Genomic DNA, 14,212 nt, shown 5'->3' on the forward strand with positions numbered 1-14,212 from the left:
AGAGAGCTTGAAGGCTTTCATAGCTGAAGAGACACCAACCTTTCATTGTCATGTTCAGTAATGTGAAAATAAACTACCATTCAAAAGTTTGGGGCCAGTAAGCATTTTTTAAAGAAATACTTCTATTCATTAATGAAATAATTTGAAGCAATAATTAATTATTAAAACTTGTATTTATTTATATGTTTTTTTTATAATTGAGCATTGATAAATTGATCTAAAGTCATGGCAAAGACTTTTACATTGTTAAAATTATTTGTATTAATGCTGTTATTTAGAACTTTCTTTTCATCAAAGAATACTGAAAATTTAATCAGAGTTTCCAACTCTTTATCAACTGTTTTCAACATTGATAATGAAAATAAATGTTTCTTAAGCAGCAAATCAGCATATTAGAATGATTTCTGAAGAATCATGTAACACTGAAGACTGGAGTAATGATGCCGAAAATTCAGCTTTGCCATCACAGGAATAAATTACATATTAAAATAGAAAACAGTGAGTTTAAATTGTAACAATATTTCACAATATTACTGTTTTGCTATATTTCTAATAAAAAATAAATGCAGCCTTGGTGAGCATAAGAGACTTTTTTCAAAAACATAAAAAATTACTTATCCCAAAATTTAAAGCGTGCATATACACTAACAGTCAAAGGTTTTATTACTATTGTTATTACATATGTTTTTTAAAGAAATTAAAAACATATATATATATATATATAGAAATTATTTTCTTTACATCAAAAGATTTGTAAGATCGTGGGGAACATTTCAGTCATCTGTGCTTAAACGTATGACTGGTAGTGTATTTGAAGTATGGGATTTATCTGCCTTTTTTTTTTCTTTTTTTCTTTTTGTAGATTGTATGCACTTAAAAGAAAAGGGTGTTTTTCTTTTTGTTTACAAAGAAATGTATTGTTTTACTTTTTTACCATTTATTGCTTATTTTACAATACTTAGTCCACCAAACAGTGTATCCAAACTAGTACCTTAATCATAGTGAGACTGTATGCTGTAGGCTTTGAATTATGTGTCATGGAGGGGGAAAAGTAACATTGTATAATATTTGGTTTCACTTTTTCTTCTTAAGTGAAGTACTAGCTGTACCAACCACTGATGACGCTGACTGAACAGAACTATGGAAAGTATTCAGAAGGCATTTTATTAAGTAGTTTCATCACCTTCCCATGTGAGAACCATTTGTTGCCACAGTGTTGATTCGTGGCTTGTTGATTTGGGATTGCCCAGAATAAGTAATGTGTACTTAAAGATGTTGTGCTCGGCTCATGTACACACTTGTGTGTGTGTGTGTTGACGATCAGTTTTCTGTGGATTCAGGGGGGTAAGAGGGTTCTCTGTGCATTCCTGTGAGCCAAGCCAGAGAAATTCATCCCAAACAAAGCAGCGCTCTCAGCTCTGTCTGCACAGTTTAGGTTAAAGTCAGTTAATTGGTTTCCTGTCCAGGGTTAAGTCAACACAGTGTTGTGTCTTAAACAGTGTGGAAACCGGAGAGAAGAAACATAGCAGTGTTTGCTCACCCCCTGCGCACAAACCCCTCCAAAATAATAAGTTGGTTCGGCCTGGTTATCGTTCCCATGGAGTTCTAAAATGGTTCTGAAACAAAACACACAATCCTCTACACACCTCACAGTCGACTGATCTTCAAGCAAAATCATTGTTTTGTTTTGGGGGTTTTTTGTTGTTGTTTTTTGCACAGAGGGGTTCTGCTGGCTCTCAAAGCACTACAAATAAATCTCACCAAGTGTTGGCCTTTGCATTGACCCGCTCATTCAACATGATTTACATTACACCAGTTGCAGACATTAATAGTGGGTATGAAGATGAAAGGGCTCATATTGCTAGAGCAACATCTGACTGCTGATTTATGGACCAATATCTAAACATCCCTCAAAGTATGCCTGAGAACTTAAGGATTTTTGAATTTACGTGTTAGACTGTGACACGTTCTTAAACAAGATTTTAGTACTTTAACTTATGCTTTAAAAAAATTAAATAGTTTCATTCTGAATTTAATCCACGGATACTGAAACAAGCTGACATTTAAATTGCTCTCTGAGTAGCAGAGATTTGCTTGAAATCATAATTGTAAGTAAATCCTATTTTATATTTTTATATAAAAAATGTCAAAGCATATGTCACTTGAAAACAAATTATGCTAAACCTTTCCTCAGAAATACAAAATATTGTCATGAAACTTTGTGACGCAGGCTAATAGGTCCTTAACTCTTCATTCAGGCCAATTACCAAGATCAGAGCCCTCTCCCTGGACAGCACGCCAAATACATTTACCAATTTAATCTATCCGACTGATTTGTAAGTGTGAACTTGTGAAATACTTGGTCAGCATTTGCCTCAGCAGTGCAGCACTCTTTCAGAAACCCTCCAACTTCCCCAGCTCCACCTGTATAGATCTGCTACAGGTAATTCATGTACGCTATATTGTACAGCAACAGCATGTCTTGCTTGCTTACAGCAGCGTGTCTGTGAATGCATTGGCAGTAGCAAGTCTTGCTGTGCAGCAACGTAGCAGATCTATTCCGCCAAGACCAAATATATCAACATTGGCATAACCATTACCATGTCAAACACTCCAAGAGTTGTCATGACAGAACTACACTCTTAGACATTTTGTTTACTTCTAACTGGACCAAAGTTTTTTTTTAGTGTGAAGTTCACATGGATGTTCTTGCAAAATCTTATTAACTCTGCAACAAAGTATGACAACCAGAAAGTGTCCAAATATGTGTCTTAATCATTCTTAAAGCTGCCGTCGGCAACATTTTTTTGATCATATTCAGTGAAATCGACACTATAATCTGACAGAACAACATCAATAAAGTGGTTTTAGAAAAAAACCCGAGCTTCTAACTCCACCTGGAGCGTGTTATTTGTTTTGCAAAAATCCACAGCTCCCGGATCATCATGTCCAATCAGCGCAGGGGGGTGTGAGATCTGACTGTCAATCACAGATCGGGCACACGCCACCCCTCGCGCACGTTACAATCACATGCACACGCCTGAAATTCGCGCAGTAACGAAGAGTGATGGCGGAAAATCAAGTAAGCTCATTTAAAGGATAAATGACGTTAGCAATTGCAATCTATCGGTAGATTAGCCAGGACAGCATACCTCCAAATACTCCATGGTGTTCATGGATGCTGATGAGACGGGCGCGTTCACTGAAAATCTGGTGCACACACACTGACGAGCATGAACTCGGTGGGAGGGTATCCGTTGATAGTGGGGGAGGGCCATGAGAGTTGTAAACATTAAAATTTTTCCTAAATCCACTCAATCTGCCAGACTTGCCGACTGCAGCTTTAACCTAAAAAAAAATATTTTTGTTGTTTTCCCTGAAAATTGTTTGTGCTAATTAAATATAAAGATATAATATTTTATAATAATTGCCATATTTTTATATTTTGTTATCCAATGCAAGATATTTATGCATTTTTGTTTACATGTGACTTGTGCGTGTTCCTATTTGTCTTATTTTTGAATAATATATCTATTGAATAATATATCATTTGAAACTTTACTTATTTTTTGTGAGAATTTTTTCCCCTCTCCAATTGCCAATTTGTTCAGTGTTTGGTATCTAATGCAGATACTTTTTTTATGTGTGGCTTAAGTGTCCAAATGCTTAGTTTAAGGACCACATTTTTTAATGTCATAATAAGGTTTTACAGAAATGCACAATGATTCATTCTGAGAAATCTCTTTCCTCCTCTCTGTTACGGTTGGCTGTATGAAGCACACGACTAACTACATTAATAACAAAGACAGTCTTTAATAAAATAAACAAGGAATACTCAGGAGATCGTAGGAGAACTAACAAACTCAGCCATGTTAACATAGACAATACTAGACAAAGAAACACAGGAAATTCATGGATTAAATACACAGGGATAAATAACGTAATTAGGGAGAACAGAAACAGGTGTGTAGAAATTAATTAACAGCCAGGGACACAAACTAGGGAACTAAGGAAAACGGGAACACAGAAGCTAAAAAAAACAGAGCATACAGTACATGTGACACACTCTTCCTACTGATTATTTGAATCTGCATGTGTAGACTTCTGAAGTGAAGCATGATGAAACAGTAAAGATTTCTCATGCTTCATCACTTTGGACTCTGTCTTTCAGACGATGCAGCTGTGACGCAGAACCAGGCTCCGCCAGACGAGGCAGAAACTAACGCAGATCTCACCCTGCAGGACCCCACCGGAGAGCCATGGGGTGAGCAACTGATACACACCCTCGTCACCTTTCACTCAGTGTTACTCAACAGCATGGGCCTTGTTTGTGCCAGCATCCTGAAAGAGCTTAAGAGAGATCATTTCATCACTGATGTGGGCCTATCTAACAGAATATGTTTTGCCATCCAGTCATAACCTCATGCTGTAAATGTTTTATTTCCTCCGCAGTGAAGCCATGCTTCAGTCAGCCCACAAAGATGCGCAGGCGTGTGCTAGAGCAGCCTGTTGGCAGCTCAGTGCGTCTCAAGTGTCTGGCCAGTGGCAATCCAACACCGGTCATTACATGGTGGAAAGACCAGAGCCAGCTGCCCAGCCCTCAGCAGAGTAAACGGCCACAGTGGACGCTGACTCTGAAGAACCTGCAGCCTCAGGACAGTGCCAAATACACCTGCCACGTCTCCAATGCAGCTGGACACATCAATGCCACCTACAAAGTGGATGTAATTGGTGAGTTTGGTAGCCAAAGTAGACTGTTAGCAGCAATGTTATCTATTTGTTAGTAATATATACAGTGACCTTTTTTTATTATTAAATAATAATATATCTTACTTTATAATAATTGCAACTCTGTTTTTGTTATCCAGTGCACAGGTATTAATGGATTTTTGTTACATGTGGCTTATTTAACTAAATATTTGTCTTAAATTTGAATATTATACCTATATTGATTTTTGTGAAATCTTTTTTTCTTGAATTTTTTTTTCAAACAAATATTTTAAATAATTGTACATATAATATAATATTTATTTATTTATATATATATATATATATATATATATATATATTACTAATTTCAACATGTATAAAATATATTTAATGAGTTAATTTTATGAGTTGTGATATCTAAACTGAATTGTTAGTATAGTATGGAATATATTTGTTAAAATATATATATAAATATTTATATGTACATTTTAAATAAAAATATATAAAATGTTTAAATCATTTAAATATATATTTTGCATTATAAAATCTGTATTAATACTTTTTGCCAGTTTTATTGATATGGATAGTTCAGAGTTGACTGAAAATGATTGGTAGAACAGGTACTTATGTTATGCATTAGCACCACAGCTCAATAGCGAACTGCTATCCCATGGTTCTGAACACTGTTTCTGTTCACTATTACACTATACTCAATTGCAAATGTGCAAAGTGATCTAATGGTAGTCCAGACTGAATATTCAAGTTACTTTAAGTTTTGATCGGTTTTCTCTACAGAGCGCACCAACTCCAAACCCATTCTGACTGGTACCCATCCTGTCAACACAACTGTGGAGTTTGGTGGAACAGCCTCGTTCCAATGTAAAGTCCACAGTGACGTGAAGCCTGTAATCCAGTGGCTGAAGCGCGTGGATCAAGGCACAGAGGGTCGCTATAACTCCACGCTGGAGGTTGGAGGCCAGCACTTTGTGGTGCTGCCCACTGGAGACGTGTGGTCCAGACCTGACGGTTCGTACCTCAACAAGCTGGCCATCGTCAAGGCACGCGACGAGGATGCTGGAATGTATATCTGTCTAGGTGCTAATACCATGGGCTACAGCTTCCGCAGTGCCTACCTCACCGTTCTCTCAGGTCAGTTCCTGTAATTCTTTACAGCACTAATATTGCAGTGAATAAGTTAGGGTTGTACAATATTGGGGAAAAAAACTGACTGCAATATTTTGGCTTTCTGTGATATATATTGCGATATTAAAAAAAATACAGAAAGTTTCACCAAATGATTTGATTCGCTGTATTTGGAAAGAATTAATAGTTCTAGAGAGCAGAGAAATTACTTTGTACTCTGAATAATTATTTTAAGTCCGAAATCCTTTTAGGAAAAACTTGAAAAATGTAGGTGTTCATATTCATATTTCAACTTTAAAAAATCTCTTTCCACTTGAATTTTCATAGGCCACATTCACACTGTTTTTGACCAATTCAATATGAATATAGAAGAGTGGATATCAACCTTTTAAACTTCAATTCCCCTCCACTGTCCACTACAAATATTTTAGAGCTTGACATACCTAGAAAGATGTATTCAAACCATATCTTGATTTTTACTTGTTTTAGCTTATTTTTATGCTTGTTTTCATTTTGAGGCCCCCTTGGAAGTTTGGTGAGGCCCCCTAGTGGTCTCCGGCCCCCTGAGAACCACTGCTATAGAATCATTTCTAAAAAAAAAACATTAAGCTTTTATTTTGACGAGTTGCTGGCAAACAAATAAATGCACTGCCAGTTTCAGAGTGAAGCTTGATTTCAAAATGAAGGCACTATGTTTATTTCCACGCGTGCAGCTCGCAACGTCTCGGAATGGCTACAGTAAATGAACCAAGCCTTTATGTGGCTCTGGAACACTGTATCATGAACTACACGTGTGTAAATGACATGCTTCACTCTGACACCAAAAGAGCGTATATTTACTTAATTAAATCGCAGAGAGGCTAGAGAATTTGATTGTGATTGTGATATCAGTTTTTATTTCAATGTGTTGTGCAGCCCTAGAATAAATGCCAGTGTTTGTTTACAGATCCCAAGGTGGAAATAGATGTGATTCCACGCCACATCAGCCCCGGTCTTCCCTGGCCACTTATCATTGGGATCCCAGCTGCTGCCCTGCTCATCGTAGGCACCATCGTGCTCTGGTTGTGTCACAGCCGCAGACGCCAGAGCGCTTTGCCTCCCCGGCCGACGACCTATCGAGACCATCACATTCCTGACAAGGAGCCCAGCATGCAAAGCTCCATCAACCCTGACCTGCCCAACCAGAGACTTATGGCAATGGGGCCCCCAGCTCTCAGCGGTCCACCAAAGATTTACACCAAGGTCTACACAGACATGCACACCCACACACACTCCCATGCACACATGGAGGGAAAAGTCCACCAGCATTTCCATTACCAGTGTTAACAGGTAACCATCAGGTGACCAATGCTGCTGCCTCTGTTCTCATGAGCTAAAGGCCACCACTTGAGGACCACAACCGTACTGTAGGACTGTGCGAGGATAACCCGGACACAAGCGTGGAGGAGTTCTGATGGAGCCCGTTTACCTTGAAATGTCTCAGGTCAACTCAGCACTCAGTAGAGCTGCAGTGGACCTCAATTTTCCTTTAGGTTCTTTGGAGTTCAAAATCCAATAACAGTGAATCAAAGCAACCCGAGCAAGTGCTAACAGTCCAAGAACAATACTTGGACCTTTTTGCTATTCCAAAGCCAAGCATTACACAGGAAGTCGAGTGGAGATGTTTTATTTTTGGAGAAACTGTGATGTGTGTTAAGAATACTGGTGGCCCTGTTTACAATGTGTTCTGAACACTAATGTCAGTCATTTAGCTCAAATGTGGTGTTTGTTTTGTTGTTGTTGTTTGTTTGTTTTTGTTTTGCAACATTATATTGTGAAGAAATTATGCAAGGAAATGTCAGGGACACTAGATGGATGACTAAACGGAAAGGGGGCAAGGCCTTCTATTGTATTACCATTAAAAAGGTACTTTATCTGTATGTATTCAGCTCAACTTTCTGATAATTACAGTATTACGTAACGTACCCGCTCTATGTCAATGCAATCGAGGAAACTATTTTATTTCCAACACATTGTATATCATTGCAATTTATAGATGAGCAGTTAACACGGCGTTATGATAGGCTAATATATTTTCAGATTCAAACGAAGCTATTCAGTTCAGCAGGTCTTTAGAAACCCCTTGTGAGCCAATATACAAATCTCTTAAAAACTATAAATGTGAGAATATGTTTATCTGAGATAGGCTACTGCATGCTGCGAGTTTCTCTTTGGTGCTCATGTAAGTGTATTTTAATATTTTTGTAATAAATAAATAATTTTCTACAGTTTAACCCTCAAAAGCTTGCGTATTTTCGGTGGGAATTGAAAATCGGATGCCACCGCAGTGGCTGTTGACTCTCGGCACCCTCCCTAGCACGGCCTCAGACCACTGTTAGTTCAACGGGCTGAGGAATGCAATGAGAAAATCAAGTTATTCTTTTCGACACCAGGAAAGTAGGGAAATATTCCCAGCAGGATTTGATGGGTATTAATATTCGGATAGGGTTACAAAGAGGGGGCTACAGTTCTTAAGGCTGTTTCTTCTGTGCTCCCTGTGGATGACAAAGGCAAGAAAAACTCTCCACTAACACCAAATACATCAGAGGTGAGCGCTGACTGAGTAATGGACATTTGAACGTTTACTATAAAAAAAGAAAAAGATTTAGACTGTTTAAATGTAGTGAAAAAGTTGCATGGATGGAGGAGCTGTCAGTACCTGCCAAACCAATTGTACGGTTAATATAGACAAGAAAGGTTAAGGTGCCATCTAGAGGCCATCATTGCTATTACCACTCAATTTTCAAGACCCGTTTCAAAACACCATGAAATCAAAATGATTAAAAAATGAAAACATTTTGTTGTTGTTTTATGGAATGTTGCAGTCTTTATTATAAATGAATTATCCGGGCACATCATTATTTTTTACAATTCGTGTGCCCTCGTAATCTTTAATCAAAATAACTTCTCCTTTTGCAATCTCTTCTGTGATGATGTCAACCTGTCACTCACATGAGATCAGAGCAATAGCAAACCACAACCAAAAAGTTATAGAGACCTGTAATGTGTGTGTGTGTGGAGAGAGAGAGGTAGATAGATCAATATATTGCATCTTTTAAAGCTTTTGATCTTGAAAACATGCAACAGGAACAGCTTATGTTTTTTGTGGCTATGTGAATATACACAGCACATACAGGTGAAACTCGAAAAATTTGAATATCGTGCAAAAGTTCATTTATTTCAGTAATTCAACTTAATATATTATATACTCATTACATGCAAAGTGAGATATTTCAAGCCTTTATTTGTTATAATTTGGATGATTGTGGCTTACAGTTTATGTGAAAAGGTTTTCATAAGCTTTTAGCCATAATCATCTAAATGATCATTTTTCGAGTTGCACCTGTATAAAGTGCTATTAAGATGCAGATCTCTATTTTATGGGTGTGTTTGATTTGGCATTTAAAGACATTATCAGTGCTCTCTACAGATTTGAACGCTTATGTTTTTATGGTCATCGCATTTCAGACAGGATTACAGAAAAAGAAAAAAATACTGATAAACGTATGTAATATACAGATACCAACCAATGAGAGTAATAATAACACTAAACAAACAAATGAGAGTAACAAGAACAATAAACAAAAAAATCCAGAGACATAGGAATGAGTTTAGAGCTTTTCATTTATTAAGAGCTGCAAAAGAGCAAACAAATGAGTGGTCTCAAATGGAGCTCCTGCACATCTAAAAATAAAATGCATTTCATGCTTTCAGGTAATGGGTGATCATACAGAACATCCTTTTTGTGGTTTTCATCAGTCCTTTGTCAAAGTGACCATTGAAAACATGCTTTCTTGAACAAGCATGTTGAGCAGTGACATGTTTTTGGTATGATACGTAAAAAATGTATTAGTAGATTTGCATAAACATGTTTATTTCTGTCTGATGCAACTACAGTAATAGTCACATGATGCTATGAAACATTTCATCTAAATTGGAGAGAAAAGGGGAGGGGCTTCAAGTTTTATCTTACATTTGGACACCAACGCGACACATCTTAAATATGAGACCCTTCTACGTTCTTCTACTTTTGAGCTTTTTTTGTAAGTATCATTTTAGAATCTTTTAGACTAGAGCCTAAATAAACCGAGTATTTAGGCCTGCTTATGCAATGAGGTACTTATAAAGATTTACTGGTTTTCAAGATACATTATGATTTTGTGAGGGGGAAAATGTGCATGAGAAATTACTTTCCTGAAAAGCAAATATGTTTCTTTTCAGGCTCTCAGACCAAAGGCAATACATCCAGCGAAGGTAAGGAACTTTGGTAACGCTTCCTTTTACAGTCCTGTTACCCATGTACTTACTATGTACTTATTATAGTAACTATAATTACTGGGTAATAACTAGGTACTAACCCTGAACCCACCCCTAACCCATGTACTTACCTTATATTAGCCAGTACTTTCTAGGTAAGTACACTGTAAGTACACGTAAGTACTGTACTGTAAAAGGAAGCGTTACCGGAACTTTTTAACTCTTAAAATATTTTTTAAAAGATCTATAGTATCTATCTGCAGGTCTGTGTGTCTGTCTATCTTGACAAACATGTGTTTTGTTGTAGATTGTGAGACAGGTGGCTGGGAATGTTTTATTTCATGATAATGTTTTATTGTTTTATGTCAAGACGGTAATATTTTGCATCTATCTTGATGATGACGAATATTACAGTAATTTCCCTGTGGATGTAATAAGGTTATTTTTGATTGTGTGAAACTAACTAATTTGTTCAAAATCTCTCAGGTTATAATGGAGACGTATTGATTCCTGTCATCGTAATCCTCTGTGAAGCCTTGCTGCTTTCTGTTGCTGTAAATGTCTACTTCATTTGCATGACGAGATATCGAGAGCAGTGCCAGAACTTTTACAGTAGGCAACTTTTATTTCATTACCACTGCATTATAAATATCATTAGGCGTTTCATTACATAACATTGTAGCACTAAGTATCATATGCAGTTTTGTCGTCTTCTTTTTATTCAGCAAATTATATTGCTGTCGGGTGTAGTTGTGGCCCGCCAAATCAGCCTGAGCAATCAGATGACCAGGTACAATTTTAACAGATGCAAACATTTTAATTAGAATATATACAATTTTTAGTTTCAAAGATCTTGATGTGATTGATGAATGTGAAATATACAAGGTACATAAACAGTTCTCTAAACTGAAAGTATATCATGCAGCCATATACCACTGGGTTTGATTTCTGTATGTGTTAGCCTATATTAAAGCCTCACACTGCTGAACAGATTTTATGTTTACTTGTAGGTTCAAGCTGACACACAATACTCTGCAATAAGTCATTTCAGTGAGAACAGGGAGCGTGAGGGACGATCAGAAGAGAGCCCCATTGAGTGTGTGTACTCTGATGTGAAACACTCTGGAACAGAGACCTCATCATAAACATATGCTAAAATTGCTGATACATTCTGCTTTTTTTTCTCCTGTTTTTGTTGTTTTGTATTTTAGTTTTAATTTATTTATTTTAATGTGTTGTTAAGCAGGTCATTAAATATTTTAAAGATTATATTGATTGGTTTCCTGAATATTTCTGAATATTTTAAAGTTTGGCAGTTCGCTGGGGAAAAAACTCAAACGTTTTGATTAAAGGGTAGGCAATGTTTTTATAGTGTTGGGTGTAATTAATTACTACGTAATATAGTTACTGTAATTTGATTACAGTAAAGTAAGTAAGGGATTACTCCTAACTTTTCTGTAATTTAATTAGTTACTTCTGATGTAATTGCATTCAATTGCATCTACTGTAGACAACAGTAGGGATTGAGGGTATTTATAAAGTAATTAGTAATAAGTAATACAATACTTTTTAGAGAGAGAAGTTAGTACAGTAATCTAATTACAGTTCAAGATGTAATAGTAGATACTAGCTAGTAATTAATTACTTTTTTAGAGTAACTTTACCCAACACTGTTTTTTTTTTTAAAAACAATTGTTATTGGCATACCGTTTGAAACTCTCTTTATATCTTTTGTGGAAGTCTCAAGACCCCCCACAAAAAAATTCACTCCAAATGATAATAGGATGTCCTACATGCCTGACAATATTATGTATTTCCATACCTCCTCACACCCTGCACGCACAGACATCACGTCATCCGTGTGTTCTGTAAAGCTAGGCCGAGTTGTAGACACAAACCAAAATTCATGAATCAAAACAATGAGCTTGTGCTGCGTTCACACTAGAGGTCTTCACGGGTCCACTTGGATCCGAAAACACGAGGTCCGACCCGAGACCCGAGCGGGTTCTGGTCCAAAACTCAGACGAGTGTCTCGGACACGGGTCGGGTTCGGTAGTGGCCTCGGGTCTCGGGCCTTTTCCAAATGGACCCGAGAAGACCCGAATTCTTTTCAACTATGTTGGGCATTTAACAAATTGCAGTATTTAAAACAACTCTGACACCGTTCTCTCTTTTTCTAAGTGAGAGAGCGAATCCGCGCTTCTAGGGCTCGGTTGCCTCCGGATTTATTTACTTTTTACTAAAAACATTTATTTAGTTGCTCACTCCACATAAACCAAGCCCTCCTTTTGCCTTGAAGAACTAGTGCGCCATCATGTGGATGGATGTTTGACTAAATGCAAGGATTGGAATTGTCGTTAAGCCAGGTCTGTCGATCAATTTAAAAAATACGCAACACTGTCAGAAAAGCATGGAGAGGATAACAGACATTGCGAAAAAGGTGAGGGAAAACGAATGGTGGTTCTAATCATCGTATGGTCCGGTAAATAACATTATGCCAAATGTTATAGGACGTAATGGGTTATGATGTGTGATTGACATTTTAGCACTTCAGCGGGGCGGGCTTACACTTGCGCGTCTATGTCAAGTGCATTTTTGAGAAACGCAGGGCTGCAGGCTGTGCACAATGTAAATGGCGTTTACGTTCGGGAATCGGGTCCAGTCGGGTTCTAAAGGAAATGGCGTCGGGTCGGACTCGGGTCTAATTTTATCGGGTCTGTCTCGGGTCGGGTTTTTCTTTTAAAAATAATTATTTATGCACGTCGGGTTCGGGTAAGTAGGGATTCGAGTCGGTTCAGGTCGGGTACAGTTTTTAGGACCCGAGAAGACCTCAAGTTCACACCATAACTATGATTAAGTGCAACCCGGTTCACGTCCTCAGACTCAGTCACTGTTAGATGCATTTCTGACAATGGCTAAATGAATCTGCAGCAGTCAGGTGGTACAGGTCAATGCTCTAGTTGTTTACGGTCATTATTATTGTAATGTTACGTGCATTGAGACATAAGGAGGTAATTTAATGCCGTCTCTCCTGGCGCTTTGCAGACTGAGCACGTTCATGTGTTTTGGAGGAGGCGTGACTTTGGAGATGCTCTGAAGTGAGGGGGGATCATGTAATTTCAAAGCTACCTTGCTACTGCTAGCCTCTCTGAAATTGCCTACCATACCTTTAAAAGTTGATGCTTTTGAACTTCTGCCAGCACCAAGAGTCAAACGGCTGACGTCTAGTAGATTGTTTATTGTTTAACTATACACTGGTGGTTTACCAATTTTGGGCGGAGAGTGATAGTTATTGGTTGTTAATAAGTGTAGCCTATTAGTAGTGCAGTAGTTTCTATATCCTGGCTAAACTCAAGTTAGTTGTTTCCACATTTCTGTGCGCTATTTTAGGCTATTACATAAGAAGCATGTATAGGCCCACCTCAAAGAAAGTGTTTGCTGTCAGAAGTTCAAAACCTAGCTTATGAATTTTACCTTTGAATCAGGATTTCTAATGTGGTTTAGTCTTTTCTGTGATTTGGCTCTGTCTCTGTGATGTAGGTTTGATTTCACACCATACTTCTGTGAAAATTTCAATTAGTTCAGGCCTTCACAGAGTGTAATGTCAAATGATGATGTTTATATAAATTACCAAACAGTTCTATTTAAAGCGCTTTAAAACTAAAATATCGACTGACTTAAATGCTCCCGTTTTTGTACAGTTGTATCTTGTAGAGGTTGGGAATTAGGCTATCACCGGTTTATTGGTTTGTCATTACCTGCAATCTCAGAGTTCACCTTATGAGGGCAGCAAAACTTACAAAATGAAAAACGATTGGGAAATATATATATACTGTATATATTTTATAAAATGTGCAAAATTAGAAAATAGACAATAATTTAAATTGTAGTCTATTCCAAACAATATGATTATGTGAAATTTTATTTATAATGTTCGTGTATTACACTGGAGATTGGATGGGCAAAATGGTAAAAAGGTATAGGAGATTCAAAAAATGCATTTAACAGTTTCTGCACTTAATAATATTTCCAGAGCATTTTCAGATGAATTATGAAGCTATTT

At 37.3% G+C, this 14,212-nt stretch overlaps 1 protein-coding gene and 1 long non-coding RNA gene across 2 annotated transcripts in view; both read left to right on the top strand.

Moving 5' to 3' along the window:
• fgfrl1b (fibroblast growth factor receptor like 1b) overlaps positions 1 to 7,812 on the top strand; it is a 48,230-nt gene extending 40,418 nt beyond the window's left edge. Inside the window, exons 4-7 of the mRNA XM_056270324.1 lie at positions 4,172 to 4,264; positions 4,453 to 4,731; positions 5,506 to 5,859; positions 6,800 to 7,812. Coding sequence (XP_056126299.1) covers positions 4,172 to 4,264; positions 4,453 to 4,731; positions 5,506 to 5,859; positions 6,800 to 7,179 — 1,106 coding nt within the window. The 3' untranslated portion in view covers positions 7,180 to 7,812. The remainder of the gene's footprint in view (positions 1 to 4,171; positions 4,265 to 4,452; positions 4,732 to 5,505; positions 5,860 to 6,799) is intronic.
• Positions 7,813 to 10,893: 3,081 nt separating this feature from the next.
• Positions 10,894 to 11,367, top strand: LOC130103921 (uncharacterized). The gene is made up of 2 exons (XR_008809415.1): positions 10,894 to 10,939; positions 11,160 to 11,367. It is a non-coding gene; the product is annotated as an uncharacterized LOC130103921 (long non-coding RNA).
• Positions 11,368 to 14,212: the final 2,845 nt, after the last annotated feature.

This window comes from Rhinichthys klamathensis, unplaced genomic scaffold, assembly GCF_029890125.1.
Source record: "Rhinichthys klamathensis goyatoka isolate OS25496 unplaced genomic scaffold, OSU_Roscu_1.1 h1tg000301l_1, whole genome shotgun sequence".
NCBI classification, from domain to species: Eukaryota; Metazoa; Chordata; class Actinopteri; order Cypriniformes; family Leuciscidae; genus Rhinichthys; species Rhinichthys klamathensis.